General features: G+C 32.6%; 2 protein-coding genes across 2 annotated transcripts; both read right to left on the bottom strand.

Annotated features, from left to right (window-relative positions):
- Nucleotides 1-1,695: 1,695 nt before the first annotated feature.
- On the bottom strand, nucleotides 1,696-3,882 carry LOC141701790 (large ribosomal subunit protein eL20-like). The gene is made up of 4 exons (XM_074505426.1): nucleotides 3,727-3,882; nucleotides 3,473-3,588; nucleotides 3,283-3,346; nucleotides 1,696-2,223 (listed from the first exon to the last, which is right to left on the bottom strand). The coding sequence occupies exons 1-4, from the start codon at nucleotides 3,739-3,741 to the stop codon at nucleotides 1,882-1,884; spliced, it is 537 nt and encodes a 178-aa protein (XP_074361527.1). The 5' UTR covers nucleotides 3,742-3,882; the 3' UTR covers nucleotides 1,696-1,881.
- A 1,645-nt stretch (nucleotides 3,883-5,527) lies between these two features.
- Nucleotides 5,528-8,664, bottom strand: LOC141701792 (large ribosomal subunit protein eL20z-like). The gene is made up of 4 exons (XM_074505427.1): nucleotides 8,382-8,664; nucleotides 7,446-7,521; nucleotides 6,297-6,411; nucleotides 5,528-5,771 (listed from the first exon to the last, which is right to left on the bottom strand). The coding sequence occupies exons 1-4, from the start codon at nucleotides 8,575-8,577 to the stop codon at nucleotides 5,712-5,714; spliced, it is 447 nt and encodes a 148-aa protein (XP_074361528.1). The 5' UTR covers nucleotides 8,578-8,664; the 3' UTR covers nucleotides 5,528-5,711.
- Between the last annotated feature and the right edge of the window lie 1,065 nt (nucleotides 8,665-9,729).

Below are 9,729 nucleotides of genomic sequence, written 5' to 3'. Positions count from 1 at the left end.
GCCAAGAACGTAGTGTATACCCTAGGCTTATGTATGGAAAGTTGCTCAGTTTGAGGAAAAGGAATCATGTCTGTTTATGTCAATCAGAATATGTGATTAATAATACCTAAGTTTTGTTTAAAGTATATTTTACTCTAAATTGCCAAAAATATTAATTTTTCAAAGTTTTTATGATTTTACTATATTATGAAAATATTTTGCAAAAAATAAGGTGCAAACAAAATTAATCAAATATGTAACTACATGTATCGATTTTTTTGCTTGCATTTTTGGTTGCATGAACCGCTGAAACCCGTCAAATTTGAATACAGTTGTAGAAAACTATATTTTTGTAAAAAAAAATAAAAAATAGTATATTTTTTTTAAAACAAATAACAGAGTATTATTCAAATTTTTTAACAAAGTGATAATATTTTTGTATAAATATTTTTGGACTTGGATATTTTTCAAAACAGACCAAATTTTATACCATAAATAACATTAAATTATAGCTAATGTATAGTTGTAATTTGCAAGTAAGTTTGCCATATATATTAGAAATTCATTGTTTATTCCTAGTTGTCGAATCAAAAAAATGAAGAAAAATAATAGAAATATTTCCTAATTTAAGTTTGGTGCTAGTATTTCTTTATATATTCGCAAATTTATCTCGTATACAGTTGTAAATCATGCATTGTAATATTGTTTAACGGAGCATGCTGAATTGGTTGAGTTATTTTCGGGCTTGTATATATGTTCGGGCCTTCTAAAAGTTTTAAACCCATTTTTACGCTAATAATACGAGTTCAGAGATTATTTCCTGGACAGGTTTCGTGCTACACAAGATTTAAACTGATGAATACCCTGTTCAAACAGGACAACAAATACCAGTGGTGAACTACAAAACCTGAAAATAGCCTACTACCACTAGGGGTGTACGCGGTTCGAATCGGTCGGTTTTGGGGTAAAAGTCGAACCAAACCGCGAAGAGCGGTTTTAAAAAATTGTCATCCGCAACCGCATTTGCGGTTGCGGTTAAGCGCGTCATTTGCGGTTACGAATTTGCGGTTATTGCGGATCGGTTTGCGGTTCAACCACTTATTTTAAAATAATTAATAATTTGCAAAAAAATAAATTTGGAATATTAATAAATTGAAGTTTAAGTTGCGTGATAAATTACATTCAAAAATAAAATATAAACAAATGCTCCGTGTGGAGTAAGGATATTAAAAACATAAAAAAATGTGGAGGCGAGAGAAAAAAAAAAAAGAAAATGATAAAAAAAATTACATGTTGATTATATTTTTCATTTGTTTGGTTATATATCTTATAATGATTGTGAATTTGATGAATGAAGTCTTAACATTAACCTAAGATTAGTTAATAAATGTGTATACTTATTAATTTATATGATATCAACTACATTTTTGGAAATATATTTTATCATAAATATATGTTGCGAGTTGCGAGTTACGGTTGCGATTTTGCGATTTTTAAGAATTTAAAACCGCATCCAAACCGCAAATGAGCGGTTTTTAAAATTTAAATTCACAACCAACCCGCGTTTCGCGATTATCCGCAAATGTGGTTCGGTTGCGAGCGGTTGAGCGGTTAGATGCGGTTGAGCGGTTTATTTGTAAAGCCGTAACTACCACAATGCAACAATCACAACTTTCAAGAAAATACCAGTTCAAGCAAGGCATTAGGCTAATAGACTGACAAAAGTACTGCAAACTTTCAACCATAATAATATAACAGCTAGAGATCAAATTATGTCTGATGCTAATTTTCCAGACCTTCATATCAAACTCATAAAATATCCAAAATTAAGTACTGAAAACACTAGGCCACTAAAGCAACAAAATTGCATCAAGATAATATCTTTTGCTTCTTCAAAACAAATTACACAAACAGATTAGGCTTGGATGCCTTGTATGTGGTCTTCAGCTTTCTGCTTGGTGGCCTAACCTTCTTGGAAACCAATGGGAACTTGATTTTTGAGTTGTGGAACTGTTTGGTGCTCTCCCTCTTGCAGAGCTTGGCTGGAATTGTGGCAGTCTTGATGATTTGAATGCAATGGTTGCGAACTCTGTGACGAGAACCCATTTCAGTGTACATCTGCTCAATACCACCATTCAGAGTGGTGTCACGGTACTCCTTGTACATGTTATGATATCCAGTCCGACTCTGGTACCTCAACCAAATGCCATAGTTCTTAATTGTTGTAGGATTTTTCTCAAAGATCTGTAACATATTACATTGAAAAAAATGGTGCTCATCAGTAAAACATGCAGCTGGAAACAGGGAAATTAATGATCTGATTACACTTTGTGGGTGAAATATGACCACGGAAAAAGTGTTAAAACACAACTGGGTTTTCCTAATGCCATGTACACACGTCCACAGGGCAAATGTTGACAGTATAATTACAATTTTAATATAAGCGTCTAGAGCTTAAAAGTTCAAAGACACGTGTATTTTTCAACCACCCCCTAATACCATAGAAATACATGTATATAACTTTAGGCTATTTAGCTGACTGGCATATTTTCCATTGTCTGGTACCAACTTCTTCAGACTAAATTTTATAAAATTAATCTAGAGTTGATAGATTAAAATTAATCTGGTACTACCTATATAACTCCTGGATATATACTTTTAATTTGTGATAACTTGGAAACTCACTCGATTAATTTAAATCAAACATCCACGAGCAGACAGTATAGTGCCTTATAAAGGCTTGACAATATATTTTGCTAGGTTTTTTGAATAACCTTTTAAGATTCATACAAGTTAAGGATACCCTAGTCATTCCTTCAAAACCTAAAATATACAATCACATCATCACGTCAACTAAATATACAAGGTCAAAGTGTTATTTCACTCCTCTATAACACATCAAAAGACTTGTTCGTTTCTAAAAGATCATTAATATTAAAGACCTTGTCAATACATAGTGCATTTATTATCCTCATAATAGCCCTTACTAGTAAGAGGACAATCAGAGAGAATTTCCCAGTCCAATGTATCATGTGACCAAAAAAGTAAACAAAGGGAATGGCAGCAAAAGGCAACATACATTGAATCGTAATTTGTTCAGGGATAACAAACAAAGAAAGAAATATATGTACGGGGCATAATTCGACAATTAACTATAGAAAATACACTACTGAAGCCTCTATATAGGCCAATACTCTTTGATTCGATATAATTTCATTTTCGTACAAATAATTAAACTAAAACAAGCACTCATAGAAACTACAGTAAAAACACAACGGAAAGAAGGAAACAAACGAAATGTACCTCATTGATAGCAAGCATCTGACCGTTACTCTTCTTAACCTTCTTCAACTTCCTCAAAAAATACCTTTTCGAGACAAAAACAAAAAGAACAATCCCACCACCCCATTAATCCAAATCTCACCACCACAAATAAAAAAACAACATAAATAATTAAAAAAGGACACATTATTAAAGAAAAAAAGGAACATACCAGAACTTGGATTTGGCACGAACTTCATTAGTAGCCCAAAGCTTCATGCGATAGATCTTGGGATGCTCATCTTTCTCACTCGGTAAAGCTCTTCCCACCACTTGAAACTGATGAAACTGCACAGTTCCCAATTAAAAACATGTTAATTCTACAATTATTATAAAACCGGTTAAATCAAATAATTGATATGATATATATATATATATATGAAATTAAAGATTTAACATTATAGAAACTGAGGTTGATTTATTAACCTTGTAAGTCACCATTTCCGATTAGCGAGATAACAAAACACACAGTGGGTTGTGTGTGTAGAGATGAGCAGCGGCGTTTAAAAATTTGGATCAGAGTGTTATTTGGATATATATTTGTGATGTGAGTGGCTGGGTGTTGAAACCCTAGCTTAAACATATGATATTGGGCTCACTTTAGACTTTTCCTCATTTGACATAACCCAGCCCATTACAAATATTTATTTATTATACTATTTGGGTTTCCAATTTTTTATTTATTTATTATTGCTCTTAAATATATATTATCACTGAGGTAGAAAGATATTACTCCCTCCGTCCAAAATACAAGTCTCTTTTCAACTTTTTATGCCTACTTTAAGGTGTATAAAAGTTATAACTCCGCATACTTTTTTTTAAAAAAATGAATTAAAATTTAATATATACTTTTATTCAGAAAAAAATAATAATTTGGGGAGCTATTATTCGTATTCGTCTTAAAATATTTGTAAAAAATCAAAAATACTTATATTTTGGGACGGAGGAAGTATTTTTCTGGTTTATTCATTTATGGATGAATAATTATCTATGTAGTCAGTGTTGAGGTTGTGGTGTATAAATTTCTTAAAAAATTTTGATTTTCATTACTTTGACGTTAACTATTTTTAGTAAAATGAAAAATTATAGACGGGGTATGAGATGAAAGTATTGAGAAGTTTGTTTTTCTAAAGAAATGATTTATTCAATTTAAAAATGAAATATTGTTGGTTATCAATACCATATCAGTATCATAATTATTGTTCTACTTGACTATTCATTAATGAAAAAAAAATTATTGCAATGCTTTTAGACCGAATTTCACAAAATAAAAAAAAATAGCTTCGTCAAATATATAGAACATAGGATCATGGAGGAAGAGTATTTCTCTCCTTGGAATTACAATCATGAGCAATTTTGAGGTCGTAGGAGAGACTGGCAATATCATACCATCCAAACCCAACCCAATTTGCAATTTAAATTATCTAGACAAACCCGAAAATGATAGGTTCAACCTGATATGATCCAATTTCAGATTTTCATTCCTTTACACTTGGGAAATTTAATTTCATTCAGTTTTAAGCTTGACATAAAATTGACATTTTTACAAAAAATATCGAAATCCGAAATTATCACTCCTGCACAGATGGAGTGAGAGGTTAGGAGTTGGGTTTTCGATCATCCCCCGGATTTTAGAGAAGTCCAAAATTTCAAAAAAAAACAAATAATCTTGAATAGTAAAGTTACATTCTGTCATTCACTCTTAACCTCTGTAACGGAAATCGACCGATTTTTCAAAAATCGCCGATAAATCGCTCAAAAATCCATCATAAATATTTGTCCGATTTGGCCGATTTTCGATAAATTACCGATTAATCATCCGATTTTTTAAAAATCGTCCGATAAATCATAAATCGGTATCTCAACCAAATAGTTCCGATTTCCGAAATCTGTAACACTGCTCTTAACAAATTACCCATAGGTCGTCTTCCAAAACGAGGTGAAATATTACTGATTGCAAATTTTTTTATTCTTATAACAAAAATTGCATATTGATTGTTAGTAGCAAGTCAGCAACAATAGTTGCCAGGCACCTGGAGATGCACTAACACACGTAAACCACTTCTTAAGAGAATACAGAAAACAAGTTTCTCCCTGATCCACACTTCACTAATCAATTTCAAAAAAGTATTTATGGTCAGATACTAGATTTATTCAGTATGTTGGAAACTAAAGCCTAATACTCGCTTAAATAAAATTTGCAACCAAATGTGCACATCTATGGGTATGTATAATTGGAATTCATTTTTCTAAGAAAAAGACAATCGTAAATTTGAATCATCCGTTTCACGACTATGAATTATCTCTACAGAGTTTACCAGGGCATGAAAACTTTACACTGAAACTTTTTATTTTTTGAGAACTTGAAGAGAAAATATATTAACAGACCAGATTAAAATTTCGCCTGAGCCTCACCAGGCATTGGTTGCCTTTGTCACACCAAGCATAATGGCAATTGTAGCAAGTACAGACTGCACAAATTGAAAGAACAAGTTAGGCACGAAGAAGACAGTGCCAACAATGCTATCAAACAACAAGACCAGTACTGAACTTGTCAGAAAGAACAAAACGAAAAACAAGCTTTGATTCAAATAGGTAATACATTAAGGAATGACTGCATGTGAACTTCAGTCAGATATTTTAGAATATCATTTATATTGGCAAAGATTTTACATGGCAGGGATCTTTGCAACATTAAGGGTCAGAGTTCTACTGAAACTAACAAAGCCAACCAATATTTAAAAAAATGTGCTTCAAATCATCAACTGGAACGAGATGAATGCACCCAATACAGGACTTGGGATATTATTTAGTGATACGAAGTCATACTATACGTAGACATGTTGTGGACAGAAATCCTAATAGTACACAATTTGCTAAGACCAGTGAAGAAAGACCATAGCAATTACCCAATCACTTGAATACCTGGATACTTGAAAAGAGTTTCGGTGTTTTACTTGTTAACAAGGAAGATAAGTAATAGATAGCCAACTTACAGCTAACATGCATACAATAAGTCCTGGTTTTTCTCTATAGTCCATATGCACGAACAATAGAAGGCAAGCTCCAATATACCATGGGATGGTGCCAAAAAAGAAGCCACAGATGAATCTTGCATAGGAAAAAAGTAGAGTCAGCCGCATTAATTACGCATAGAACATATTAAGCATCACTTCTATAGGCTTTTTTGGGCGTCGCCCTATCTTGCGAAAATATGTTTCCTTCTAAGGGAAAAAAATGATAAAAGTCTTTAATTTGGAAGTAGCAAATTTACTGATTAATGACCTGATTGTGAATTGTTTCACATACCCTCTTCCATGAGTCATTTATCTAGCAAGAAGTTAAAATTTGGAATTGATATGTACTTTCAATCAAAACAGAACTAAAGTTTCATTCTTATAAAAGCCATTTGTCTCCAGTTGATCTTGATGCAGCAATGAGGTGTCATAGGACAACTAGCGGCAGCTAGCTTAGATTTGCAACTTAAGCAACAACTTAAGCCATGGAGGTAACCATTTAGTCTTATGAAACATTGTAGTAGTGTCTTAAACAGGTGTCAAGGTTATAAATTGAAGACGGTGTTTATGCAAAAGTGCCGTACTGAAATAGCACAATCAAAAAAGTATTATACGAGTTAATTTTATTTCTTTGTCATTTAGTGAAAGAAAATGAAATAAAGTATTTGTTGTCTTTGAATTTCTTTTAAACCGTCCCTTCATGCACATTCTAGTCAATTCATCACACAAGACACATCCTCCACATCTATCTTTGACTAAACTCGAGCTACAATCTACATTGTCATGTTCTACTGCTTTCTCATAATTTGACTTATTGCTTTAATTTAACTATCACCAAAATGAATACAAATTTAAAAAAAGGAAGAAAGATACATGGACCTTAGGTTAGAGTAAAGCTCCTAGCTAATTTCTCAAGTAACATAACGGAAACTCAAGCCAAACATTGAGCGACAATAATCTGTGGTAGATTACTATATTGGGTGGTTAAAAACAGACGTCTTTGTATTATTTCACCACTTAACTGCTTTTATATATAACTACAATAATGAGTTATATTTTTTTAATCAAATTGTTCAATAAAGAGAAATCTAGAAAAAGGAAGACAAAAAAGGAAGTTTTTATACTTACAGAAACCAGCCAATCCCCATACCACAGCAAGGAAGTCGATGCTCTATATATGGTCTCCCATCCGGAAATACATAACCTAGCACAACTCACCAGTACCATACGTGAGATGCAATACGAAATAAATTAATGTATTATAAATAATAGACTAATAGACTAACAAAGCATATACAGGCAAAATGCTTCAAAAATTCAAAGTCCTTAGTTACCAAAGGTCGAGGTTGTCTCATTGGAGGTAATTGTGTGTCACTGTGTATAACAGTATAGGTTACAAAAATTCATTTGATTGACCTCACCTAAAAAAGTTAAAAGTTCGTGCAGTTGTAAACAAACAACATTTCCGAAGGAGAAAGTAATATTTACACATCTTTATCACAATTTACATGAACATTAAGTTGATCTGCCCTCTTGGAGCTCTGCAATTCTTTTAATGTTAAATAAACATATAACGACGCGCATCCACAAATACAAAGCTAACTACTCAAAATCTATCTCTTTCTCAAGCTTTACAATATATAATATAACAAACAAACAAACTTAACATTAAAAAATCCAAATCAAACAGAACTACATACAATCAGCCTCCTAAACTCTATCTGAATGCAAAACTGTTCAATCAACGCTTCAAAAGATCCGTTCGAGTCAAATTCTATGAAGTATATTTCTCTTCTCCACCCCAATGAAATGAACTTGTACAATTACAGTACTTATCTTACTCCATTTCCATTTTTAATGCACATGACACTACAGAATTTACCCACATTCACCCCGAGAATCATAATTTTAAATCATCAAATTCTCAATCAACCAAACTATCACTCAATAATAACCAACTATTATTATCTAAACAATTTAACAAAATAAGCCATAATAATCACATAAACTTAATAATAAAGAAATAAAGAAATAAATATGATAATGAGTGCGAGTATAGATGACCTGGCACATTTTGATAACCGTGAGAATAGTAACCAACAGGAGGCACAGGTTGAGGGTAACCGACTACCGGCTGAGACGGTGGAGGTGGGTGAGAATTAACAACACCTTGAAAGGTGCCGTAATAATACGGCGGAGATGGCGGCGCCGATGGTTGATCGACGAAGCCTCTGCTGCTATTCTTATCTTGTTCGCTCATGTCTTCAATTTAATTACAAAATAAATTTGGGGGTTAGGGTTTCATGAATTCGATTTTGAGGGTTAGTTTGGCGTTTTTCAGTGATTTTAAAATTGCAAAATGACGTCATTTAGTTGTTTATATTTTTATATTTACAATTAAAAGAAACATGATATCCTTCAAAAAATTCTTAATTGTTAATTTCTTTTTAAATATTCAACCTTAAATATTGAATATGTATTTTAATAAACTTCAAAATGAGCGAGAATGATTTGGAAATATGGGACGATAACATATAATCGCACTCAATTGTTAAATTTATCAAAAGTAAAGTATTAAAATATAATTACCAAAATTCCATTTGATAAGCACAATTTATTCAAGGTTTAACTAGGGATAACCATCGAGTTACTTCGGTGTTGGGGAGTGCTATCCCCGCAACTGATCCCCAAACCCGCCCCGATCCCGAACGGGGATTATTTTACACCCCGATCCCCGCCCCAAATAGGGAACGAGGATCCCTGCCAGAAATCGGTTAATTTCTTTATTTTTTTGTTTAATAAAATTATATTGTAAAAAATATTTTTCAATTAAAATTCACATAGTAAATCATAATATATAGATTTTTTTAAAAAATTTAATATCAATTTTTAACCTTAATTTGAATTCATATTTATTTCTAGTATCAATGAATAAACTAAGATAATATTATTATAAAGAAATAATATCACGATAAGTAAACTTAAATCATTTAGGAGATAAGAAATTGAAAATAATAATATATGTATATATTTTAATATTTATTTGAGATATATATATATATATAATATTATTATTTATTTAAAATACGATTCGGGGATCGGGGCGGCGAGACACTAATCCCCGACCCCGCCTCGATCCCCGAATTTTTCACACATATCTCAGCGATCCTCGTCCCGTACCCAAAAAAATCTCCGATTCCCCGCCCTGTTCGGGGCGGGGGTTGGATTGTGGTCGGGCAGGGCGGTAGAAATGCCCATCCCTAGGTTTACACTCTCTTGGCATAAGTTCGCACAATTCATTAAGGATTTATCCCCTGTTAATCCCAAGTCCAAGTCGACTTTAGTCTCTCCCTGTAATTTTTTAGATTCATTTCTAAGGCCATAAGAGCAACTCTAACGTAGGGTATCAAGA

This window comes from Apium graveolens, unplaced genomic scaffold, assembly GCF_009905375.1.
Source record: "Apium graveolens cultivar Ventura unplaced genomic scaffold, ASM990537v1 ctg4373, whole genome shotgun sequence".
Taxonomy (NCBI): domain Eukaryota; kingdom Viridiplantae; phylum Streptophyta; class Magnoliopsida; order Apiales; family Apiaceae; genus Apium; species Apium graveolens.
This window is presented reverse-complemented; position numbering and strand designations above follow the sequence as displayed.